Source organism: Xenopus tropicalis, chromosome 5 (genome assembly GCF_000004195.4).
Source record: "Xenopus tropicalis strain Nigerian chromosome 5, UCB_Xtro_10.0, whole genome shotgun sequence".
NCBI lineage: Eukaryota > Metazoa > Chordata > Amphibia > Anura > Pipidae > Xenopus > Xenopus tropicalis.
Genome location: NC_030681.2, coordinates 130,047,675 through 130,075,592, shown reverse-complemented (window position 1 = coordinate 130,075,592; position 27,918 = coordinate 130,047,675). Strand labels below are relative to the sequence as shown.

At 38.7% G+C, this 27,918-nt stretch overlaps 1 protein-coding gene across 1 annotated transcript; it reads left to right on the top strand.

Annotated features, from left to right (window-relative positions):
- Nucleotides 1-27,491, top strand: slco2a1 (solute carrier organic anion transporter family member 2A1). Its single transcript, NM_001142196.1, is given in 14 exon segments — nt 1-251; nt 17,709-17,846; nt 17,988-18,150; nt 18,488-18,712; nt 18,792-18,890; nt 19,009-19,142; nt 20,573-20,654; nt 21,622-21,786; nt 22,619-22,817; nt 23,625-23,772; nt 24,876-25,045; nt 25,455-25,519; nt 25,687-25,810; nt 26,623-27,491. Coding segments are annotated over 14 exon segments (1,914 nt in total). The 5' UTR covers nt 1-170; the 3' UTR covers nt 26,744-27,491.
- Nucleotides 27,492-27,918: the final 427 nt, after the last annotated feature.

The window sequence follows — 27,918 nt, the reverse complement described above, 5'->3', positions numbered from 1 at the left end:
GTTAGAGAATGCACAGAAGAGAGGGCAGAACAGAAAGGAGTCTCCCAGGCACAGCTACAGGTAGAAGGGCTAATATCTGAACTCTAGATTCCCTGGCATGCTCTGCCTTTAAACTCCCGGACTGAAATTTGGGATACCTGAAGAAGTTCTTCTGCTGCTACATTTTAAAAATGGGAATCAAACTGGTAGATAGCAAGGCAGACAGTAAATCAATAACTGGCTGCAAGAAAGGAATCTTCAACAATATTAAGGTAAGAGAAAGCCTTTTCTTTAAATTATTAACTTTGTAACAGAGTCATAGGAATATATTTTTTATCTGGGAATAGCACTGTGCCCTACGAGCTGAATTACAAGGAACCCAGTGTGATGGAATTGTTTCTTTCTTACCTTACTAAACCTGTATAGGTGCAGATTTGTAGACTTGGAAGAGGTTGTATAAGAATCTGCAAATGGAGACAACCTTAGTATCTCATAGTTATATTAATACTTTCTTCTAATATATTATATTAGGGATTGAAATTGTAGAAAGTAATGTTCCAAATAGGAGAAGCCAGCTTATGAATACAGTGATGCTATGTTTGAACTGGGTACACTGCATGTGCTACTCAAGCTGATGCCTTTCAGGTGCCTCCGGGATACAAGCCCACTACTGAGAGAGCTCCTACGGGGCTGTCCAGAACACCCCCAGCTTTCAGTAGCAGATAGTACTGAATTGCCACTATGATCTTGTGAGACTATCTTTATAAAGTCCCATAATGGTGTCTCCTGGATACATAAGTCCGGTGTGCATAGTTCCTACAGTACCACCCTGGGCACCCTCTTTTTTTAGTGGCAGATACTGTAGAACTGATTTACTACTTTGATCTTGTGGGAATCCTTCTTTGGGGCTATGTTCAATAAGTTTGATAAAAAATTACTGATGGATCCAAGCCCTCTGCAGAGGCTTTCATAGACCGATAAAGCACCACTTTATTCTTGCAGGAATCTCCTTCTTTAGGAATAAAGGCATCTAAAGGGTTATAATACTGATATATTAGGAATTGTGCAAGCATTTAATTGCCTTTTTTGTTGGTTAATCATATATTGCAGAGATGCTCCCCTCATGATTCATTTTTTTGGTAAAGTTAAGTATTTCCATTCTTCATGATAATTCTTCCTCCTGTTTCACTATCTATGGGTGCGATTTAACAGCTCACTTTGGACTACTCACACTACAGTGCCCCATATGAGCTGACAATCTGCTTTGCTCTGCTTGCAGCTCAAGGTGATAGACTTGCCCAAGCTAACTCAGGAACTAAAGACCAGTTTGCTCCGTTTAACCCTAGTGCTAGTGTTGATCTAATAATAAGATCTGTAAAGAAGTTATTTTTTAGTCATTGTAAACTTGCTTTAGGATCTGCATGGTGGTTCTATATGGATCTGTGTAGGCTGGCATTTGTATCAACAGACGGAGCGCTGTTGGTACATTCCTAATATAAACAGTATAATTGAACAGTATTCTGTATATGTATATATGTATATTACACATATTTAACTTGATATTATCTATCCATGGGAGTCGAAGGGCCAATGGAAATGTTCTCTCTGTCCCATTGTGATGCACTGTATCAGTTGAAGGCACTAAGGGGAACATTCACCATTAGCTGGTACCAGGAACCTTGCCCAGAAGTTTGTTTTAGTGACTGTCACTAGCTACTGTACCTATGACAAGATTTGCTTTCCTTGTGCTGTAAATCTCTTATGGCTGTACCTGTAGAGACTCGCTTCCCTACCGCATTCTCATCAAGTACAAGGGATTAAGTACAGTGGGGGGATTTATTTTGTTTTTTTTCTAAGGGCAACATATTTTTATAGATGTGATGGATTATGGTTTATAAGACATACTGCATTAAAAGGAATGTATACTGACTGAATGAATTATGGTCATAATACATGTTTTTTTTATACATTTGATGCGTTTCTATAATCTATATAAAAATGATATATAATAATTGTTTCATGTAACCAAAACTGGATGAATGTAATAGTAAATAATTGCTTTGTAAATTTCACCCTTCAGAGGAGATTTGAAATGGCCCGTGACTTAAATGGTAGGATGGGGGGAGGGCTTGCTATGCCAAAGTCTTTTTTTGATTGGCTGCTATCATGGGGCTTGCAGTGAGCCAATTACTCTCCATATCATTATGCCATGATGATTACTTCCATAAGTAATTCTGTATTGTGTGCCCAAATATTGCTTCAGGAAACCATTCGCTGCTGCTTACTGTAAGCTTGACAAGTGCAGCTGATACCCACTAACATTCCATTCTCCTCCAACACACTGCATTTGAAGGGAATATTTCTTGCTAGTCCAGGAACGTGTTTATCAGGCAGGAATTAGTCATTTATATATATTTCATTACATACCGACAGATCCTTCTCCCATGTTTAATGATACAGAAAGACTTCATTTTAAAAGAGAAAACCATGAGCAGGGTCCTATAAGTTGTCACTTGAAAACAGACCCCATATAAGTGTCATAGAAAGCTCAGAATATTGGAGCAGTGTTTATTATTTACCTATTTACATAGTTACATAGGGTTGAAAAAAGACCATTGTCCATCAAGTTCTGCTTCTCACCAGTCTAGGATTTAACATGTTATCTGGTTGCTAAAATCCCAGTTTCCCTACACTCAGACAGATAAATAGTAAGATAATAATAGAAATTATATATAAGAACCACAGCACACAGTTGCAAAGTTGCTAAGATAACTTCAGTCTATTTTAGGAACCTTTAGCCATGTGATTGATATTAATGTCTCTAGCAGCCAGTGTGATAATGCTCTTTTGATGTATTAACATTATTACTAATGTACAAACTCAATCACAAAGGCGTTTTCCATATCTGACACTAGGTATTTGCCATACCTGACGTGTATTTCCTCGGTGCTGATTTTATCGGGTAGATTTTTCCTGTAACTGAAAACACCTTTCTGTTCCTTATCTGCCAGACTGGCAACAAAGCCCAGGAGAAGGCCCAGGAGCTACTAAATCTGGTTTTAAAGAACTTTGGTTACAGCCTTTAGGGCTCATTTACATTTGGCTCCTCTGTAGAAGCAAAATACAACTAAACTGAAGACTACCTGATTTTACAGTGTAACTCTGAAAGGACAGGTGAAATGGCATTACTGTCACACTAAATGCATGACAATTGAGAGGGCTGCTGTAACCTTAGTAAGTACTGCTTTGGGCAATGGTGTTTTTGAAGGTCAGCTCCTGGGATGTCACTGCTGCTGTCCAGGCAAAACTTTGGGACACATCATGCATCAGCTGTAGGCAAAAGGAGAGAAATACGTTACCAGATCATCTGAAGAAATGGTGACAATTCTAAAAAAATCAGAGAGATCCCAAAATATGGCAGCATGTAGTTTAGAAGAGAGTACCCTGGGCCAGTGTTTGTGCAAAAGAACAATAGAAGTAGTCAGAAGTAGAAGGTATAATCTCTAGGGACAGCCGATCAATTTGACACCCCCAGTGATTTTAACTTTTGCTCTTCTTTAATTTAAATGCAATCACCATAGTCCAGCAGTGGGTGAACCCAAGTGTCTTCCTATATCCCTAACCTTGCTATGAGCTAAAAGGGGCCCTAAGTCTAGGTTGGATCTTCAAACAGGGCTTAAAGTCAACCACCTCCTTAGGGTAAAGAGACTCCATTGCTTCCAGCCGATTCAGCACTTCTCTGGGAAGGGGCTTTAGCTGTGGATATTGTGTGTACTGCAGCACAAAATGGGGTCAGTAATATTTTACTTTAGGGCTGTTCTGCAATCTGAGTTTGAATATAAATAATAGGACCCCCATCAGTTATTGCATACCACCAAGGACAACCCGGCATCTGGCGAGGCTCATGCCACACCCAACTATGATGGTGATTCTTATTGCTGCCCACTCATTGTGACCAGAGGTCAGAAACGGAAATTAGTCAGTACAGTGTTCCTGCTAGGTTAAAATTTAAAGCTGGATAACATACCTGCATCATTTAATAAAAGTAATCTATTATGCTCTCATAGGAAACTATGCCTGTTTCTGGCAAGCTACATGAAACAACTACAAATATTATTATGTGACTTAAGCCTTGGGTAACAAAGTAAAGTAAATGAATGTCCTACAGAATAAGTATCCCTTACTGGCAGCCCCTAAGCAGCAGGGTAGCTGTCGGAAGGACAGAATGCCCTTTGTGGTGTGCTTTACTTGTTTCACTCCATATTTTCCCTTCCTGCTGAATCTGATTTAGATTGCTACCCCCAGGGCAGGTGCACTTTTTGCTTAGGATTTCTCTAATAGCCATAAAAGTATTAACCTCTGACACCTGCAGCACTAGGTCAGTCCATAAATTCATCACCTTTTGGAAATATTACATATTACTACTGACACCTGCTAATTACAGATGAGCTTACAGTGACATGTATGACTTTATTAAACCACAACTACTAGCTTTCCTGAAACACACTGTAGATCCCTGGATATATACTGTATATATATTTATTATAAGTGCAGATTAGGGAGCACACCTTAAATAAATAGCGATACCTGGGTGCCAGCATAATATAAAGTATAACAAAGGCAAAGTGACAGTGCCATCACTTTTCCTTTGTTATACAGGTATATATATATATATTATATATGAGATCCAATCTACTTATGCAGACAGCTGTTATGTTTATATGTGTAGTACATATAAACATAAAAGATGTCATCTAACTTCATTACATGTCACCATAAGAATAAAGTTCCAGTCCCCAAAAATGTAAATAGCTTGTTTCATGTTAAGAGTTGCTTTAGCGTGGGATATGGACTTAAAAAGGCCAAGACCGGATTAGTATTGCCTTAATGACACTAAGTGACATCTATTTGAGTCAATAATGTTAATCCTTGCAGAACAGGCTTCCACTAAGGATATTCATGGTACAGGGCAAGGAAGAGCATTATGTCAAGAAAAAGCTTCCAAGACATGGAATGTTACTAAAGTGGCCATGACCCGTCAGATGAGAGTACGTTGGCTGCTCTGTCATGTATCCAAATAAAGTCATATCTTTACAAGGAAAGGAAAGTAGCAATTCTGTTACATGCAAAATTCAACGTGGGATTTCAAGCATTAAAGGAACAGTAACACCAAAAAATGAAAGCGCTTTAAAGTAATAAAAATATAATGCACTGTTGCCCTGCACTGGTAAAACTGGTGTGTTTGCTACAGTAACACTACTATAATTTATATAATAAGCTGCTGTGTAGCCACGGGGGCAGCCATTCAAGCTGGAAAAAAGGAGAAAAGGCACAGGTTACATAGCAGATAACAGATATGTTCTGTAGAATACAATAGTGTTTTATCTGTTATCTGCTATGTGCCTGTGCCTTTTCTCCTTTAAATGGCTGCCTCCATGGCTACATAGCAGCTTATTTATATAAATTATAGTAGACTTTCTGAAGTAAACACACAACTTTTACCAGTGCAGGGCAGCAGCACATTATATTTTAGTTACTTTTATACACTTTCATTTTTTGGTGTTACTGTTCCTTTAAGGCTGAATCAAGAAGCACAGAGAAAACTGAAGCAATCGTAACTCCATAGCCCAAAAAGGCATTGCTCGAAGCTGAAGATCAAATTAAGATATAAATCATAAATCATAAGGTTTACTGAAAACAAAAGTAAAAACAGAGTAAAAACATATCTGTGATATTCTATGTGCTTTTCATAAATCTTCTACTGTTCTGCCTGCCTGTCTGCATTTTGAAAAGCAAAAAAAAGCAGTTTTATATTGCTCCCTCAGGCAAACAAGCTGGTTATTGGCAATAATGTATTTTATATAGGTATATACCAAGCCTTTATATTACAGCTATAGAGATACATAAGGTAGGGCTGTCAAATTCCACAAATTCCACATCCTCCATAGGCCACACCTGGGGTGGTACTTCTGCTTTGCAGCACTGGGATTCCGACGTCATCGCTAAGGATCTAGTATATTCTCTAGGTGTCTGTGTGGATTTGCTCCTATTACCCACCCACCCTCCAAATACATACAGAGAGGTTACTTGGCTCCTGTTGGAACTGACCCTTTTGTTTTGCGTAGTTGTAACTTACAATCCTATACCTGTACCTATGTGTTGCCCTCTGACACGGCAAGAAATAATAGTCCAGTACACTAGAGTTGTATTCTTCTAAAACTGGAAATCCACATGCTGCAGATCACTGCTAGAGGATTCTGGGAGATGATTTCAATCAATGATACCTTATCAGAAGGTGTGGGCCCTTCACTTTTTCTTACCCAGATAAATTCCTTTGTGTAGCAATAAGGGCAGCAAGCCCCAAGGGGTCTTGACTGTTATGCAGTTTCAAAGAGTAAAATCACCATTGCTTCAGTGCCCCTTCCTGACACTTGTATGTTATACACTAAGCACTATACAGAAAAATAACTTAGTCGAGGTTGTTGGCAAATGTGCTTTGCTTCCATGACTTCTTTGGGATATCACAGACTCTTTATCAAATATGATTGCTGGTTATAGCTTTCACAGTCAAGTAGCTACCTGACAGGAAGTAGCTTCACTATTAGGTACAGAGAGGGTTCCACTGAGGTCACTTCCTGTCCTGGGCCAGTTTGAGCTACAGTCTGTTATGAGGGTCTGTCATAACCCAAAACATGCCCTGTGAATTAAGTACATTTTACGCTTTTCCCCCTTTCTGCTATTAGTGACAGGCAATTGCAGCATATCTTTCAATACCCCAAGTTTCAAGTGTACAAATGGTACAAAGAAGCCCTGGAACTGGTGTGTCTGTGCTGATGTTTATGCAGAGTGTAGCAGCATGGGACTCGGCAGGGCATGGGCACTTATAGCTCGCCCACGGTCTGTGTATAAATGTCACATAGCACTGTGAATTGTTTAAAGTGGCTGAAATCACTAGATGAACAAAGAGCCATAAATCCATACACCCATCTACACTGACTGACTAATTGACTGATAAGGGGAAGGTTTCCAGAATAGCAATAGAAATTATCATCATTTATTTATATAGCGCCAGCAAATTACGCAGGGATGTTAAAAAGTTTAACAAACAAAGGGTATACAGAGTAACAATAGGATAGAGGGCCCTGCTCGCAAGTGCTTACAATCTACAGGGGTTAATAGAAATCAGTTAAATCATTGTAAAAAAATAAATATCTGAAATAAAAGGAATAAGGATGTTATTGTACTTAAGCAAATACAAACTAATGTCAAGCAAACATGCGACTGCTTTTGAACTTTGACAGGAATTTCATTTTTAGGGGCCCGTGAATGAGGAAAGGTTAATGTCTGCCACTTGAACATTTACCCATGATAATAAAGGTGGTGGGAGAGAACTTTACCGGAGAAACACACGGAACTAGGTCTTTACAACCAGGTCAAACTCCAAGCACTCCCCTCCCCCACGTGTTATATCCTGACTATACCTCCACAATACAATGCATTTTATATTACCAATTGGGATGAGTATTTCTCATATAACATGTTTGAGGGCCACATTAAATTAAAATGATTGTGTTATACAGTGTAATCTATGGAGCCCTTAAGCAGACTTGGGGCCATAAAAATCCTCTGGAGGGCCATACTACAGTATATCTGGCCTGTGGGCCTCCAGTTGGACAGCACTGACTTATTTATTTACATCACTTTACAAGGGCCAATGGCTGGGTGCAAGGCAACATAGTACCCTGCCCTGAGAAAGTAAACATTTAAATATCTAGATATACACAGTCAGATAGCTATTCAGTGCCATTCTGCTATGGCTTCCACAAAATAATCTTTTGAACAAAGTATAACAACTTCAGTTGTACATTAAATTTTCATGAACACAGGTTGGGCTACCCTTCCTGGAAAAAAATCATTATTATTGCCTTCCTTGAAAATTACATTGGCATAAGGCATTGTTTTTGTAGCCAGCCTGGTAAAATAATACACAAATGGCAACCCTAATTCCCCCTGTATAGATTGGAAATTAAAGGAGAACTTAAACCTTTGGCTAAAAGAAGAGTCATATACATATTCTCATCTTTTTTGGCAAATCAGCAATCAGTTTAGATGTATACAGGTATGGGACCTGTTATCCAGAATGGGCCTGTTGTTTTCCAGATAAGGAATCTTTCCGTTATTTGGATTAAATATTGAATAAACCCCATTGGATTGTTTTACCTCCAATAAGGATTACTTATATCTTAGTTGGGATCAAGTACAGGTACTGTTTTATTATTACAGAGAAAAGGGAATCATTTAACCATTAAATAAACCCAATAGGGCTGTTCTGCCCCCAATAAGGGGTAATTATATCTTAGTTGGGATCAAGTACAGGTACTGTTTTATTATTACAGAGAAAAGGGAATCATTTAACCATTAAATAAACCCAATAGGGCTGTTCTGCCCCCAATAAGGGGTAATTATATCTTAGTTGGGATCAAGTACAGGTACTGTTTTATTATTACAGAGAAAAGGGAATCATTTAACCATTAAATAAACCCAATAGGGCTGTTCTGCCCCCAATAAGGGGTAATTATATCTTAGTTGGGATCAAGTACAGGTACTGTTTTATTATTACAGAGAAAAGGGAATCATTTAACCATTAAATAAACCCAATAGGGCTGTTCTGCCCCCAATAAGGGGTAATTATATCTTAGTTGGGATCAAGTACAGGTACTGTTTTATTATTACAGAGAAAAGGGAATCATTTAACCATTAAATAAACCCAATAGGATTGTTTTGCCCCCAATAAGGGGTAATTATATCTTAGTTGGGATCAAGCACAAGGTATTGTTTTATTACAGAGAAAAAATTATTTTTTTTAAAAATTAGAATTATTTGATTAAAATGAAGTCTATGGGAGATTGCCATTTCCGTAATTCGGAACTTTTGGCATAACAGGTTTCCGGATAAGGGATCCCATACCTGTACTGCTCACTTCTCTGTGCTCCCATACATTACCATATACAATCTGATAATTGGAAATAGGCATGCAGAATTTGGATCTTATAATGAATTTGGTTTTAAAGGAGCAGCATAAACTAGATTGAAATGCCATGCTGGGTTATCTGCTTAGTTGAATTACTTTTCCAGTTTTCCAATACAGTATTTTTCATATCTGATCTAGATTGGAAACTGTTATTTAGGGTCACCCAGTTTTACACAAACTTTGCTTATAAACACACATAAATACAGTTTTCCCTGCTCATGTAGATAATTCTGCATCTCGCTACGAAATGAAAAGAGTGAAAACATCTTTATTTTTTATTTTACTCTGACATTAGGACTAATTATATTATTATTTCAGGTGGAGGAAAATGTGTGCTTGGTCTGTTGGGCCCAAAAAGAGTTAAAGAGGGGGGTGATGTGGTCACAGTGGAAACTTTATATGAAACAGGGCGGAGAAGAGAATCTCAGCACAGTCCCAACTGAACATTTTGTTCATGCACTTATTTTCTTTATTTCTGCTAGAGCTACAGTCATTCTGTAAATCAGGCAGGATTCCCCCCAGCTCTGGTGAGGAGACCTCATTCCAGCCCAGGAGGGAGAGCATCATTAGGTGCTAAAGCAAATCAAAGCTGATTTTAGAAAGAACATGTGACTAATGCCTTTCTCATGCCAGAGAAGAGGCCCTGTGTGCTGGGGACACAGATACACACTGCAGTGCTATAACAACACAACCCAAAAGAACCTTTATGAATCTGTAATGGGCCCATCCCTGTAACGAATAACAGAAACAATTCTTGCCAGCTAACCATATTCAGATCGAGCCAATTACCCTTAATCCAGCAGTATGTGACTGTGTATGCAAAGTATCCAGTAGTAGGCATTCTTGGCAGCATCTATGTCATCTAATGATCATGAACGGCACTGTTCCAAGTGGGAATGTTTCTCTCTTTCTACACAACTGGAAACAATGCTTTGTTACAAACTTGAGTTACAACAGAAGGAAAGTTAAACAGAGATCAAGAACAAAAGGGCTCTGACAGAGTCCAATAGAGAAAACAATTCACAGCTTTACGCAAAGATAAAAGCAAACAACAAAACAGCATAGTGTGCAGGTATTCATGGGTACGGGTAGAGACTGGGGCTTAAGGGTTACCCAGAAATATAGAAGACCCGAGAAGGGCTTAATTTTCCCCAGGAATACTAAGGGCCTGACCATATAAAACACTGGGGTAAAACTATAATACCTCTCTAACGCTGCAAATGCCCTCTGACAAATATAGGAGAACTAATTATATGCTCCCTGTATTATGATTACGGATAGGGTTAGTTTGTGGTCATTCATGTATCTATGTAATGAATCCTTTCTGTAATTTAAATCACCATAATTTAAGTCTGCTAAAGATCATTTAAATCAGGGATCCCCAACCTTTTTTACCCGTGAGCAACATTCAAATGTAAAAAGAGTTGGGGAGCAACACAAGCATGAAAAAGGTACCTGGAGGTGCCAAATAAGGGCTATGAATGGTTATTTGGTAGCCCCTTTGTGGACTTGCAGCCTACAGAAGGCTCTGTTTGGCTTACACTGGGTTTTATGCATCCAAAACTTGCCTCCAAGCCAAGTATTCAAAAAATTAACACCTACCTTGACGCCACTGGGAGCAACATCCAAGAGGTTGGTGAGCAACATGTTGCTCACGAGCTACTGGTTGGGGATCACTGATTTAAATATTGAACAAACCTAATGGGTTTGTTTTGCCTCCAGTATGAATTTATGCAGCTTAGTTACTATCAAGTACAAGGTACAAGGAAAACTTTTTTTAAAACTTTAATTATTTGATTAATAGCCCAAATCTTTCTGGGTAACAGGTTTTCAGAAAATGGACCTTATACTGTACTGCTAAATATTTTAATTACTTTTGGCCTGGGCATTTCATATATTTAAGCAATTGGTAAAGCATTATGAAAATAGATGGGACAAAGTAACCCTATAAGGAGTTCTGTCAACATAAACGACACAATTGCATTGTATACTTCCCTGCATTACATCCCCAAGGAGTATAGCTAATTCTAAAACAAACCACAGGGTATCTTTTAAGCGAGGAGAGAAAGGAAGGGAATCATCCATTAGAATCAAAAATAAATACTTTTGAACTTACAGAAAAAGGAACAAAAGGTAGTAGAAATAGTACAATAAATGCCCGACACGCACCTGTATTGCAACTTGAGGTACGGTCACGGCACCTTTAAGCCATTATTATCTCAGAACTCGTGAATATTGGAGTGTAATACTTTAAGTGCCATAGTTAAAGGGATTAAAGCACACTTTTTAGAAGTGTTTGGGTAAAGTAACAGTATTAGTAATATGTCACATTAGATAGAACTGTTACCTAATGTTTTCTGGTGTCAATGTTATCTTCAGCCCCATTGCTTCTCTTGGCCCCTCTTGTGTTTCCCATTGCTGATATCACATTTCCAGCACTGTTTAGTTTGGATTTGCTTGCGATTTTAATCCTGCTGCCTGTGTTCATTCACATAACCCAAAATAGAAAAAAACACTAGTGTCCGGAAAAAAGACATCAAACACCCCCTGAAGGGACAAGGAAGTAGGCCTTTCTATCTAGTTGTATTCCTGACTACTTCCTATTGCACCGGAATGGCTGTGGGTTTGTGTTCCATAATGTATCCCTCGCTCTCCCCTTCTTACAAATATTATTTAATGCCAAGCAGCTATAAAATGTGTTTAATGAAAGAAAGTTTACTTGCATCCTATGAAAAAGTAGCAGATTTCTGCTTTATAGAATGTTCAATAATGACATTTGTTATAAACATGATAATCTGAGTGCAGTAGGCTGTAGGCTACACTGGCCAGTGATGATCTAATTGTACTGTTCCAATCAGTATATATTGCCTGCCCTTATCATTATGCTACACGCAATGCAATTCAAAGTTTAACTCCTAAGGAACCTAGCAACCATTAGTAATTTGGAGCTAAGGGAGCTGAAAGTTACAAGTTACAGCTATATTGTCTATGCAGAAGTTGAAGTGCTGGTTGCAACTACTATATAATATAAAATTCTTTGTTAACCCCATTTTCCTCCATAATGGGGTCCATTTTTCACACTTATATTAGGGGAATGTATCTATGCCTACAGTCTTCGCTGTATTGGTTCTCAATTTGTTGTTAGGCCTCACTCGGTCCACTTATTGTTAGATATTGCTGTACCTACTTCTTCAACAAGTCCCATACATAAATCAAGGTGCTTTAGTAATAAACCCCCATGCTACACTTTTTCTCCTGTTTTCAAAACCTATTACACTGGAAAGCACTGGGAAATAAAAGGTAAAAAGAAACGTTCATCTGGCCCAGGGTTCATATCAGGTAATGTCACTGAAAGAACTTGTTGAAAAAAAATGAACAAAAACAGGAACAATCTTGCCTGCTGTACAACTCATTCACAGCCAATGTAAATTCCATAGTAGAACCATCAAAAAGGCCACAGTAAAATAAATGATGTCCTGACAAAATTTATGTGGCATTTGAGTGACATGCACTAATTTCCTCTTCCCTGAACTTGCTGTTCCCAAACTCCATTAGACTTTCCCTCTCCAAGTTACCCCTAACCCTGGGAATCTTTCAGAGCCAAAACTGTTAGCATTAACTATTTGCCTTGTGATAACATAAAAGCTATTGCCTGCAAGTTGCAGAATAAGTAAAGTAAGTAAATCATTTTCACAAGTAATTTCTCAAGTAAATCATTTCACAATGAGTGCACGAGTGCATAGCATTAAAGGAGAACTAAGCCACCCAAACCAAAACCCTCATCCACTGCCCTCCATTTAGCCCCCTCTCTGCTCCCTCCCCACAAAGTCTATTACAATGAAAAGTGTCTCTGTTTGTAAAGTTGACCTACAGATGCAGAATAGTGCAGCGGCGGTAACAGGCTCCATCTTCTGTATCTTCAGGTTTTCTTCAGATCAGTCCCGTGACATGAAGCTTGCTGGCACATGCGCAGTTCAAGATCATCCCGGGGTATCTGTAACTGCACATGCGCCGGCAAGCTCCGTGTCGCTGAAGTGATCTGAAGAAAACCCGAAGATACAAAAGATGGCCCCTGTTGGCTTCACTGCGCTATTCTGCATCTATAGATCAGCTTTACAAACAGAGACACTTTTCATTGTACAGGTATAGGACCTGTTATCCAGAATGCTCGGGACCTGGGATTTTCCATATAAGGGATCTTTACGTAATTTGGATCTTCATAACTTAAGTCTGCTAAAAAATAATTTAAATATTAAATAAACCCAATAGGCTTGTTTTGCCTCCAATAAAGATTAATCATATCTTAGCTGGGATCAAGTACAAGGTACTGTTTTATTATTACAGAGAAAAAAGAAAATCAATTTAAAAAACTAGAATAATTTGCTTATAATGGAGTCTATGGGAGATGGCCTTTCCGTAATTCAGAACTTTCTGGATAATGGGTTTCCGGATAAGGGATCCCATACCTGTAATACATGGGCCTAGGGTGGTAGAAATTTAGGGGAGGCATGCTGCCCAGTCGCACTGGAATTTTGCCCGCATATGGAGCAATGGGGACCGGACATGCAGAAACTTTAGTGTGTCCTCTCCCCACTGCTCCTTATGAGTTGTGGGTTGTGAGTGGTGCGCATAGGTGCGCGCAGGGGGTCAGGCGGTTGAGGTGGGCGGGTGGTAAAAGGGGGCGGCCTCTGGCACCCTATTCAGAAGTCCAGCCCTGGGGGAGGGAGCAGGGAAGGGGCTTAAAGGAGGGCAGTGAATGGAGGCTTTAGTTCTCCTTTAGTCTCCCATGATAACCTTTAATTTTGTGATTATATATTTTCTTTGATAGCAATAATAACTATTAATCACAAATATAAACCCACCAGATTAGAAAAATATATTGCTGTAAAAAAACAATCCACCCCCTCCTATGGAGAAGGATATTACTTTCTGTAGCAGGCAAGTACTATTGATTTAATCTTACTGATGTTTTTAATTTCTGCCTCTCTTATATTACACCCTTGAATACCTCTATCTGGAAAACTCCTCTCCTGTACTGTTCTGTGCTGCTTGTTTAAATGGTGCTTTTAACTCATTCCCCCTAATCTGATAATTTTGCATGTACCTGCCTGCTTGCCTTTCATGCATGAATGATCTACTCCAGCACTAGCTCAGCACAGATTATTAGGTTTCCCTTTCAAAATTAAGTAAAACTTGCTAAAATCTTATGTAAGGCATATTCATTATTAGGTGAAAATATATTTGTACGCAGATTAGTACATAGGGGTTAGTGACTTTTTGGGCACCCTAGCCCTCCAAGTTTGCAATATTCTTTGTACATTGACTGGCTCCTTCCCTGCAGTCTTGGCATGAGAAAAGTTATGTAGAAGGATTTTTCCAACATTCTGAATGTAGGTCTGCACAAACAGTACCTAACCAGTATAGTTCAGTATTAAATATTACTGGAGCCACTGGTGCATTTGGCTTCTCTCCATCAGCATGAGCATTGAAGTCTTAGAATCCAAGTTCTTACATTTCACAATAAATAGCAGCAGAGGTAGAAGATGTTTTGGATTCAAGCCTTTCTCTTTGTTTCTCTTTGATATCCCCTTAGCTCAGGAGAGAGAGTTATAATATGTAATACAATTTACCCTGTTATAGTATTAATGAGTATTGGGTAAATTAAATAAGCTTTCACCTAAACTGGCCCAGTATTGAGGCTCATCCATAGCTTTTAGTACTGCTTGCTGGGGAACTAGTTTCCTGTAGGTTAACCTGCTACACACATCTCACACAAGAATGTTTTATATAGTCCAATGATTTTTGGCATTGCCCTGTTGTCTCCTACCATAGGAGCTGTGCCTATCTGCCACAGCTTTCTTAGATACCCAACAGTCCTACCTGCAAGAAAAGACTCAAAATGTGTCTAATGATTTCTGCTTAACATTTTAAAAATATTCTCCCATGATATTCTTGGGCCCACTACATTTGAAAAGCCTTGTTCTCAATTAGTAGACATCCCCTCCACAACAGTGTGTGTCTGTTTCATACAATTTATTTTGTTTGGGTGGACTCAGATGCCACAAATTACCTTGTTGTGATTTCCTAAGCTTAGGCACCTAGAACATCTTTGTAGAGCTTTTAATCTGATGCCCAATTTCCTTTCCCAGTTCAACATGCTTCTAGTTAATTGTTTATTCTATTGTTTCTTCAGGAGACACCTTTTGGGCCATTGAGTTTACTACAACAATGTTATTTTATTGCTTTATGGACCTTAGTTATCTAATCCCAACACACGTACTTGAAGAAGTTTTTCAGCACCATTGGCTCTGCAAACACTTAGAACTTGTCTGTTCCAGTCCTGTCAGACCACTATTGCTTATGCTACTGTTCAGAGTATATGATGAGATGTTGAACATGTTACTTTTAGAAAATATAGACAACTACAAACACCACCAAGGTGCAGATGACAAAAAGTCTACTTTATTTTAATATAATAGAAGGGTTTGTATCATGCTGCGTTGAACTTAAACACTGCAGATAACTGAAGCACCAGAATTAACTGTGGATAGGAGACGAACCGTAATTTCTATGGTAAATGGAAGATTAAGTTACGATGGATAATAAAGTTCTTTAAGTATGATGAAAGCAGTTTTCTTAAGAAGCCAAAGTTATATAGCACAGGAAAGTTTATCCCTTACCTTGTACATTCCCATAATCCCTGGGTGTGCCGACAAGCTGTTGGTAGACTTCCTATGAGTCAGGGTATAACACTACAATAGATCACGGTCGCCAAGATGCTGATTCAATGTAACGACCTGAAACTAGCCCACAGAAGTTGAAGTAAGCCATTTGCTTTCCATACATTAAGATTAAACTAATGACTATGTAATGGCTTACATATAAAGATTTATACTATATGTAAATAGAAAAATGGAAAACTGCTTCCGTCTTTTTAATTAAAACAAATAATCCAGTATTAAATTAGCATTGCCTGGATGACAATTGAAAATCTTGCAACTTTTTCACGTGATTTTCGGATGTAAATAAATTGCAAGGGTGGTTGCCCTTGTAATGCATGCAACTACTGAACTGTGGAGCCCCAAAAAGTGTGGGCCAGGATAGGAGACCCCTTCTTGCCCCCACAGAATACAAAGGATCCAAACCAGATGACCTATTCTGCTGCTCTATTCTAGGTTAATCTTCCATCTCTGTCTCTTATTTGGGATGTACTGATTATAAACAGAGAATGGGAGAAGGTGAGGAGTTTAATAGGGTTGGTGTAGCAGTAGGAGACTACATTTTACAGGGGATGCCATGCCCAAACAACAAGTTTTTCTTACTCAAATTGTTTAATTAAAGTGCTTATTTTTATATTTGTGTGACCAAGATTCCAATGTATTTCATAATAGTCAATATGCAAGAACAAAGATTCAGTGTTAGCCACTTATAAATATAGTGCTATTTGCAGACTGGGCATTCTTTTATACTGTGTGCCATAGCAAGGAAAGGACTACATACATCTAAATGGTCACTGTATTTTGAAATGTTCTTGCCTTGGTGTTTGGTGCTGGGGTGTTCCTAGCTACACACTGGTTTCTGGAATCGCTTTGCACAGTTTTAAAGCAAGCATTGCGGGTTCCTTTGATGCTATGATTGATTGTTGTCATGACCTTCACTTTCAACTGGTCGTACAACCCAGTAACATCATTCTCTACCCCCTTGGCTACTTGCCCTGCGGTTTCTTGTAGGAGGATCATCAAACCGATATGAGATATGATGTGAAGATAAAAGAATCTAATAAAATATGTATCAAAATCTGCAGAGAAAGTAACTAATAAAGGAAGCTTGCCAAGCTCTCTAATAAAAAGTATAATTATACATAATTATATACATAAGTATACATTTAAATCTTAAAGGACCACTATACACTTCCATATTCCTGTAGCAATATGCCTAGTTTAGGTGATTACTTAAGGCATATTAACATTAGGGCACCTGTACATGCAATGGGAATATATACTGTATATGGAATATTCCATTTTCAATTCAGTTTGACCCCCAAAGGCATAACACCACACTCATGATTTAGTAAGCCATTGCCCTTGCTTATTGTAATGGAATTTTAACACAATAAAAAGGCTTTATTCAGGCCCGGGCGGGCAATCTGTGGATTTTGGCAAATGCCAGAGGGGTTGCTGTAAGATGCCATAGACAGTCATTATTTATTGGTCCTGGGGGGGTCTGTTTGAGCCTCTGTGTAAATCACAGTGTAGGCCTTGCTATGTTGCCTATGTCCTATGGTAGAATTAAATATATACAGCCTAATTAAGGCTTCTCAACTCTGTGGTCAACACCAGGCACGGGTATGGTTTTATGGATATGGTTTTGTAGACAGAGAAGGCAAAAGGTTCTATTACTTTAGGTGGGACCTCATGTCTCATAATGGAATTACTTCCTCGAACCTGCCAATTTTTCTATGACAGGCTTTCTATCTAATCAAGTAAATGCAGATGCTGAATGGAATCAGGGATGATTATTTTTCAAAAAGAAAGTAAAGCTTTCCATATGATTGCAATTTTTAAGTGTTTTAAAGGTGTTTAATAATATCAAATCATAGAGTAAAAGTGAATGTCCCTGGGATGCATTTACATATTTCGATGGCTGTGTAGGATCAGGTTGGAATAACGAATTGACCCTCCATTTTCTCTTCCTATAGGTGTTTGTAGTTTGTCATGCTCTCCTGCAGCTTTCTCAGCTGTTATACAGTGCTTACTTTAAGAGTTGCCTGACCACCATTGAGAAACGATTTGGGCTTTCAAGCTCCTCCTCTGGCCTTCTCTCCAGCATCCATGAGGTTAGTTGAAAGAGCTTGGCATAGTGAATGACAGCCACCTACCTTTGCTTTTATACCTCCTATTGAACAGCCATTACTGCCTCTTCCCTATGTACTTACAAACATTAACTATTTACCCTTTATATACTCTTCTGTTTTTAGATCAGCAATGCAGTTCTTATCATCTTTGTCAGCTATTTTGGAAGCCGAGTTCACCGGCCACGAGTCATTGGTGTAGGAGGCCTTCTGCTGGCCTTGGGGACCTTTCTTCTGACGGTGCCTCATTTTGTATCAGAGAAATATCAGTACACTGAGCTAAATAGCGGTAAGTGATATGTGGTAAGCCTGTAAAATGTCTCTTGAAAACACACAGCAGGGCTTTCATGTAATGTCTAAATGTATTGAGGGACCAAAGGGTAAAATTTTCTTTAGTGCATGGCAACCATTTAGCAGTCAGCATTGATATGTCTAGTGCAGTCAACTCAAGGCATTACCTGACTAATTTCTATGGGTAACTGCACTGAAGTAGTATATACCAGTGTTAGGTAAGGAGCCCACAAGACTGTCTTCTAATGACTAGCATAAACTAACAACACCTATCATCGATAACAAGAGTATTTTCAGATGTTTGGTATACCAATGGCTATGTACTGTTTGGACAGGAAACAGAAGTCAAGTTCTGCTGTGCACCGGAGAGAACAGAACATTCCATTGTAAGACACAAGGCCAGCACCTACCAGTGACTACCAACAATGGGGGCAGCAGCATGTGGGCAATAATGGTGGTGGGGCAGCTTCTGGCTGGCATTGGTACCGTTCCCATACAGCCTTTTGGCATCTCTTATGTGGACGATTTTGCTGAACCAAACAATTCTGCTTTATATATTGGTAAGTTTTTTTAGGTGTAAAGACGTATCATGGCTTTAAACTTTATACCACCAATTACTGTATATCCTTCTCCTTGCAGCCATCCTGTTTGCAGTGGCTGTGTTTGGCCCAGCTTTTGGTTATCTTCTTGGCTCTGTGGTCCTGAGGATGTTTGTGGACATCGGAAGAGTGAATCTTGGTAAGTGTGTGAATAACCCAAGCATTTTTACATTTTAATCATCATTCTACATTAGAAAAAGTGCATGACAAATGTGATTAAAATCATTCAACAAGGATACTTTGCTTTTGCCTTATAGAGCATGTGGATCTGACAGTAGCAGACCCTCGCTGGATAGGTGCCTGGTGGCTGGGTCTTCTTATTGCATCTGGCTGCCTGGTCATCACTTCTATCCCATATTTCTTTTTCCCAAAGCAAATGCTGAGGAATGAGGTAAATATTGGCTGTGGGTTACCATCTAAAATAGTTGGTCAGTCTTTTGGGACCTGAGCTGTTTGTTTTAAAGTAATACCATGTAATAACCTTTGGGATACAGAAAATAGAAAAGAATGTAGCTCTGGCTATCCCAAATAGTCTATTTAGTTAGATGGATTAATAGGGGTTTAGCTTATTAAATGTCTCAAAATATGATGGGATATGTATTTGAACATACAATCATCTGCACCAAATGAACCTTTTGGAACCCAGATTTATGGATTTGTCCTCTTTAAATTAGTAGTATTAATAATAGAGACTAAGGGGCTGATTTACTAACCCACGAATCCGACCCGAATTGGAAAAGTTCCGACTTGAAAACGAACATTCTGCGACTTTTTCGTATTTTTTTCGATTTTTTCGTTACCAAAACGAAAAGTTGCGTAAAATCGCCCGATTTTTTCGTAGCGTTAAAACTTACGCGAAAAGTTGCGCCTTTTTCGTAGCGTTAAAACTTAAAAGGTGCGAAGTTTCGCGTAAGTTTTAACGCTACGAAAAAAGTGCAACTTTTTGCGCAAGTTTTAACGCTACGAAAAATCGCCAGATTTTACGCAACTTTCGTAATGGCTACGAAAAACTCGCGTTTTTACGCAAAAATCGTATTGGTAACGAAAAATTCGTAAAGACGCCGAAAAAATCGCAAAAAATAAGAAAAAATCGCAAAATACCGATCATTACGAAAAAAACGCAATCGGATTCATTTCGACCCGTTCGTGGGTTAGTAAATGTGCCCCTAAAGGTAGCTCTCTAATATGTTGTCTACTTACTTTTTAGGGATAAACTATATATATGGACAAACCTATTTTAAGGAGGCAAAACATTCAGTAGATAGTACACAGGCCTCAGATATGTCCAGGGCTGTATTTAGTAGTCAGTGGGCCACAGAAAAAAAGATTTGGTGGATTCCATTACATAAAGGACTTTCCTACCTAGGACTCTCCAGTTGTGGGTGGGAACAGGCCCAGTTTAGACAATGCTAATGTCAAGTATCATGTACCTTTTATTCAAATGTCTCCATATTGCCCTACTGTTGCCACCATGCCCAACTATATCTACTATTTCTGTCTCTTGCCACCTGGAACAATTCAGATCTAGACTTTTCCATAAATACAACTCTGGGTGGTCACCTAATAATGGATATGGAAAGTTCCTAAAACATTTAGCTTTTTCTTAAAAAGCCAGCCAGTTTTATAAATGTGCTGTACAGACAGAAGAACTAATGCCTTCTAACGTTAACAGGGACCCAGTAAACCATGTAGATACAAAGAGACTAGAAATAGTTAATAGAGAGAGAATCTAAAAATAGCTGGGTTTTTTTTAAACTTCTGTTACAACTATTGTCTGATTTGTGTACTATTTATTTTTTCTGTATCTTTTTTTCCTACCAGAAGCCGGCACCAGAGGAGAATGTCCTGAGAAAGATACCAGACGTTAAAGCAGAAGAAGGATCTCTGTCCGACTTTATAAAGAGTAAGGAAACAGCACTGCAGGGGGCAGCAGGATATCCATAGCACAGGAAAGGCTGTGATCAGAGGCCCTTCTGAGCTTAACTTACACATTTCATTGCTGAAGTCAGTGTATGCTTTTTATTAGTATAAATAAAAACTAACTAGAATTATGCATTTGCAATGGTTCCTGTTGGTAGTAGTGGTTGGAGAATACTAGTAGCCGTTAACACAAGCTTGAGATCTCCAGCACTATTACAACTTATACATGAGCCCAAATTATTGATATATAGTATTGGTTAGTCACACCCACAATAAAGGCAAAGCAATACTGGCAAAGTTATAGCAGTTGTAGACTATTGTTCAAGTATGAACTGTGGCGAGGAAAGGCCAGAGAGTGTATGCTTAAGGGAAATATAATCAAATCAGAGGTTCTTGGAAAGTATGTATAAACAATACTTCATACAAATGTCAGAAGGCTGTTGATTTTATTTCTAACCATATAACCATTCCAGACTTGTGGAAATATAAGCCTCTGTCATTTAAATACAAACAAGATCATACTTTTTATCCTTTTTCTTTTAATGAGAGGATACCTTTATACTATTTTAATCTTTACGAGCTTGGCCTGCACCTATCTGGCCTACTAGACAGCAATTTACAAAGCCAAGTCTGTGGTTATATGAGGACAGCACTCATCATGGCGTACTTTCTGGACACAGCAAGGGCAACTTAAGAGGCATCAAGTGTTCTGAGAAACACTGCAATCCCAGTTATCGCTCGGGGCTTCTTGCTTTACACTCCATGGACTTTTATTTGAATCTAAAACTGACTGACACATCTACAAGATATTTACTCTTGCCATGCAAAGGCCTAGTTAAGGACTAATTTGAAGAACATTATCCTAAAAATGTAATGACGCAGTCCTTAGACCTACAGAGTGTATTAGGGTGACTCCATTACAAATGTCCTTGTTTCTCTTTCTGTGGCAGAGTTTCCTCGGTACGTTAGACGCCTGATCACGAATCCACTCTTTCTGATGTTGGTCCTATGTCAGTGCAGTTTCTCCTCGGTCATTGCCGCATTGTCTACCTTCCTCAATAAGTATTTGGAAAAGCAATACAGCTCCAGCACTTCCTATGCCAACTTTCTTATTGGTAAGTGTAACCTGAATTTAAGTCCTACAGAGGTGATGAGAACTGATAGAATGGGGTCATATGAAAAGATTGTCCATTTATTTGGGCCTATGGTAAAATAGTCACTAAACCAGCAGACATTAGCAAAATAATTGAATACAAGATATGGATCCGTTACCCGAAAACGTAATATCCAGAAATCTCTGAATTATGGGAATGCCATCTCCCATAGACTCCATTTTAATCAAATAATTCCTATTTTTTAAAAACGATTTCCTTTCTCTCTGTAATAATAACAACACAGTACCTTGTACTTGATCCCAACCGAGATATAATTAATCTTTATTGGAGGCAAAACAATTCTATTGGGTTTATTTAATTTTTAAATGATTTTTTAGTAGACTTAAGGTGTGGAGATCCAAATTATGGAAAGACCCCTTATCTGGAAAACCCCAGGTCTCGAACATTCTGGATAACAGGTCCCACTCCCATAGCTGTATCGTCAAATTACAGACCAAGCAAATGCTGCCTTTTTGTGTACTGATGCCATTTAACTATATATATATATACAGACTTAAATACTGTACACTTAACCATTGCCCATATTGCACCTTCTCCATCATTAATCCCAATCTGAAATTTTACAATGGCCAAATCAGGGTAAGGGATAATGGGCTGATAACTGTTTGAACTTGGCCAGATACTGATTGAAAAATCACATTGGGTGAGGACCACATTGGGCTAATTGTACAGACCTCTTCTGATTTCTGAAAAACAGCTGGCCAAATTATTGGACCCTTTCTGCTATTGTAAGTAAAATAAACTATACATTTTCCTGTTTTGCTTTCTACAGGTGCAGTAAATCTGCCAACAGCAGCCCTGGGAATGTTGATAGGTGGAATCATTATGAAGAGGTTCTGTATCTCACTGCAAATCATCCCTCGTTTTGCTCTGGCAATCCTTCTTCTTTCCATTCTGCTCTGTGTTCCTCTTTTCTTCATGGGTTGCTCAACACAAGCACTAGAGATGGGAATGGTTGAGCACTCAACCAGGTAAGATGATTTTTGCTTCTTACTGCTACAAAAAAAGAGTGGCATAGAAACCAGATGGTGCCAACATTGGGGACTCTCACCTTTACCAAACAGAAAGTATAGGCCAGATTTGCTTCTTTTCCTAGTCCTACAGAGGCTCATTCTACCCTTGCATTACTGAACAAAGAAGTAATTGCTGGGTAGTCTGAAGGTCCCTATACACAGGCAGATTGTATCCAAGGGACCGATATCGGCAGCTTATGTGCCCGTGTAGGGGCAGAAACGAGGGGCCTGGCCAACCGATATCTGGCCTGAAATTGGCCAGATCTCGATCTCCCAGGTTAGAAAATTCCGTCGTATCGGGGACCGCATCGGCTCATTGATGCGGTCCCCGAACCGACTGCCCCTTGCCGCCAGTATAATTCATCCAAACGATCAAATAATTTTTTTTTTTAACTACACGCTCCCCGATATCGGGATATCGGGTGCGGATCTCAGCGTGTATGGGGACCTTAAGACTACAAAAAAGGGTATATTTATAAAGTCAGGCTGCTGTTACTAATATACTTAAGTTTAATTGCTCACTACTCAAAACTAAAATACAAAAAAAAAATAATGAAACGGGAACTACCCCAATGCTTTTAACCTAAAGTCCCATACTCCCCCCATATAGGGCTACCTCGTCAAGCAGTTTAAAGCCTGTTTTGTCCTGCTTCTGGATGTATTCATTTAATAATACATTTTGTCTTCCTCATTTGCTAAAAACAGGAAAAATAGGGGAAAATGGAGTTCTATGCAGTCTAATTTAAGGTTTCTGATACTTTGCAGTGGTAACACTCTCTCCACCTGTACCTCACAATGTGCATGCCCAGAATATGCCTTCCAACCAGTGTGTGGTTCTAATGGGGTGGAGTATCTGTCACCGTGTCACGCAGGATGCAGAGCATTCAATCAAACATCATCAGAGAAACTTAGGGTGAGTATATTACTTCATGGGTTGTTATGTGGGTTTGCATCCCATTCATCATTTATATGTGCAATATTAGCTTACAGAAATGGAGTAGGCTATTTCAATAAGATGATAATATGTACAACCAAAGTCTGTAAAAAAAAAAATGAGGTTAAATTTTTCTTAACTGCCAAAATAATGAACGCTGTAGCTTTTGTACTTTTCCAAGCACTTCCAATTGCATGACAAGCCTTTCCAATATACATAAATTGTTTATTTTTTCCTAGTATTAACTGCCAATATAATGTATGTATGTATGTATATTTTTAGATAGCAAAAAAGCAAAAACTCAGAGACCTACGTTTTTTTTACATAATATGCTATCACCATGATCTCTCATCTAAGTATACCTATGTATAATTTTATTTATGTAGTGCTACTTATGTACACGGCACTCTATACAATTAATTAACACCTAGTTAATTACACCTGCTAGTCAGTTTATGTAACTGTAAAGTCAGAGAGAGTCAAGGAGCAACATCAGAACACTTGACTGTTTTCCTTCTTATGTATCTCTCTTTGACTGTACAGTTACAGGAACTGACCAGCAGGTGGCACTGTTTTTAATTCATTGAATACAGTGCTGCCTACATAAGTAGTGCTGCATAAATAAAAATATACATAAATACATTATATTGGCAGTTAATAAAAACTGGGACACTGCAAAAGTTCTTGAAAAATTACCCTGAGCAATTTTACATTCAGATGTTCACATATATTTTAATAAGACATGTATGAAAAATGTTTTATTCCTAAATTTAAGCAAACTCTAAACTGTTTTTGCTGTGGGGGCCCAGTAACTTTAATGTCACGGAGTAGGCAGTTTGTGAGGAGGAGAGAGGCTTCTTGCCAATCCGGAGTTGATGCCATTGCCAGCATATTGTACCACACAGGGAGACTTATACAACACTAATCTTAGTTGTTTATACAACACTTAGAACTTGTTCTTGCTATACTAGAATTATTTACTATGAAATATGCTGACATTAGGCTGTGTTGGCAAAGCCATGGAAGTTTCCATTACAAGAACATGGCAGAACTTATTCTCTCCTTTTGTTTTCATTGTGTAGATGTATCGGAACTGCTCTTGCATCACAGACACTTCTGGCGAGGGGACAGCCCAGACAGGATCCTGCCCTACCAGTTGCTCTCACCTTCTGCTGCCCGTCATGTTCCTTATCTCCTTCGCTGGACTTATTGCCTGCCTGACGCACAACCCCCTGTATATGATGGTGTTACGGTAGGTCCCAGTAACTGGTACAGGTATAGGAACCGTTATCCAGAATGCTCGGGACCAAGGGTATTCCAGATAAGGGGTCTTTCCATAATTTGGATCTCCATACCTTGTCTACTAAAAAATAAATAAAACATTAATTCAACCCAATAGGATTGTTTTGCATCCAATAAGGATTAATTATATCTTAGTTTGGATCAATTACAAGGCACTGTTTTATTACTAAAGAGAAAAAGGGAATCAGTTTTAAAATTCTGAATTATTTGATTAAAATGGAGTCTATGGGAGACGGGCTTTCCGTAATTCGGAGCTTTCTTGATAACGGGTTTCCGGATAAGGGATCCCATTCCTGTACTTACACAGACCCAGTCTTGTTAAATAAAATTCTTTTTGTTAATGGCTTCTCTTATTGCAGGGTTGTGCGTCAGGATGAAAAATCCTTTGCGATTGGAGTTCAGTTCCTTCTGATGAGGTTTTTAGGTGAGGGACAATCAACATTTTGATTTTCTTCTAGAAATAATATGTATCCATAATCTGTCAAAGAACCAGCATTTTGATTGCTAATTCATTCAGAAAAGAAAGAAAACCGTAGAACATTTTTTGTCCTTGAATTAAATACCCCTATTATTCCTTTGTGTGTTCAACAGCCTGGTTGCCTGCTCCAGCTCTCTTTGGACTTGTTATTGACTCCACGTGCCTTGTGTGGGATCGATCCTGTAGCGGCAATAGAGGGGCATGCAGATATTATAATAATGACCTTCTGCGCAACAGGTGACTTGAAGGCAATTAATATCACTAGATGATATATATATAATGAGCACTGTTTTGAAGGGATAGTGACACATTCCAAATTTAACAGGAACATGTCGCTATGCCTACTAGTGCCACTATTGTTTTTTAACTTTAACACCTCACCCCTTACTAACCTGTGTTGGTCTCCAGCAACTGTCAGGAAGTTGAACAGCTTTCTGAGTGATGATACACTTGGGGCGGGGAAATGTTCTTATAGGCTATGGCACATTTGTCCTCCAGCCTATCAGAACCTGTCCCGCCCCCAAGCACGCCATCACTCAGAAAGCTCTTTAACTTGAAGCCATGCCAGAAATCAACACAGGGTTGTAAGGGGTGAGTTGGGTGGAGGCAGGGGGGCAGCTGAAAAGAATAGTGGTGTTACGGTTTATGTAGGCATAGTGATATGTTCCTGCTAAAACCTGCTGGAATGTGTCACTATCCCTTTAATTTTAGCTCAATGCAAGTCAATAGGACAACTTTATAAATGGTTAAAATCTTTTTCTTTAAATCACTAACATATTGCAAACATTTTACAAATAATTATTAGTAGTAAATGCATGATTAATAATGCAAGAAATTAATGCTCAATTAGTAATATGAGTTTAGTTATTACAGGCAATTACAGACCTGCAAGTCTACCATTCAGTATTGTAGTGGGAAAATGATCTGAAGGCTTGTTCTGAGATTACATTCATGTTTATATCCTGAAATAAATAGTAATCAGCATTGGTCTATGAAGAACAGATCATGTAAAACAAATTTAGGTCTAAAGAAAGTGCATCTCTTTGCAGGTATCTGGGTCTGCAGATGGGATACAAAATTCTAGGAATCTTGTTATTGTGTGCCATAGCCTGGAAGGTGAGCAAGCGCAAGGAATACAATGTGCAAGAGAAGGAATCTGGGATGGCGTAAGCATCATATAATGCCCAGAGACTCTTGGCTTCCATCCTTGTGCCCCACCCCAAAGTTCTCTTCCTCAGGAAGCAGTCAAGACTAGTCATTCCAGAGCCCCTTCTATCAATGCAAGTCCCACCACAGTGGCTGGTATTGGGTCAGCTGGACAAGTTGCTGAGTTGCCCTTTCAATGACAAATCTGGGATGACAAGCCAAATGCAGATCATGGAGCAAGTGTTTGGAAACCTTTGGTATATGTAATATAAGCGTCATGTATACAACAGCATGAATTCCTAGCACAAACTGCAATGAAGTTCAGAACACACACAGTATTTAACCCTTCTGCTGGCAAGACTTGGTCGTATTTGTGTTCTAGCCACATGAATGATGGTTTCTGGGCCAGGCAAATCTTGTATGAAACAAAAAAGCTACTGTACAGGAAGATCTGAGACAATTCCACTGATATATTCAAGCTGTATCTAAGCAACTTTTGAATTAAGACTCTCAACCATTCCATGGAGTGTGTTTCTGTAGGCTGATTTAGGGGGATTTAGACTTAAATCATTCACATTTGAGCCCCCAAAGACAGCCTTTATTTCACTAATGGACAATAGGCCAGTATAATATCATTGTATCATAAATTCTCATTGAAGAATTTTTTTTCTAGCAATCCTATCATTCATTTAAATATGTGATTTTTTTTTTATTCATCAATGTCTCTGTATATGAAATTGAATTACTAATTAACACTGGTATTTATACACAATTGCAGTATCAGTATCTTCTTCATTTCTCTATGATGATACCAGTAGGATAGAAAAATCCATTTAATGTTATTAATCAGGGGAAAGTGATGGATTCAGTCCATGGATCCCTGCTGGTTGAATGAATCACTGCTGGGTAATGGGTGCAAAATCCATGTCCCAATGGATTAGAATGAAGGACTCTGCCCAGGGTACTGGGTGAGGCACATTTGTGCTTTGCAGGAAGTTCACCTCCTTCTGGAATCCGATCTCCTTGCCTATTAAAGGGGTTAAATGGTGTTTAAAGTACCTGGTGACTTTGGTTATTGAATTGGTTAACAAATAGTGAATGCGTGTTTGTGCAGGGCTGCTATCATGAAAGAGCAAGGTCACTAACACAGGGGTTACTGGTTAAAAGTTCTATTTGCAGAATAAATAGTACATATTTGC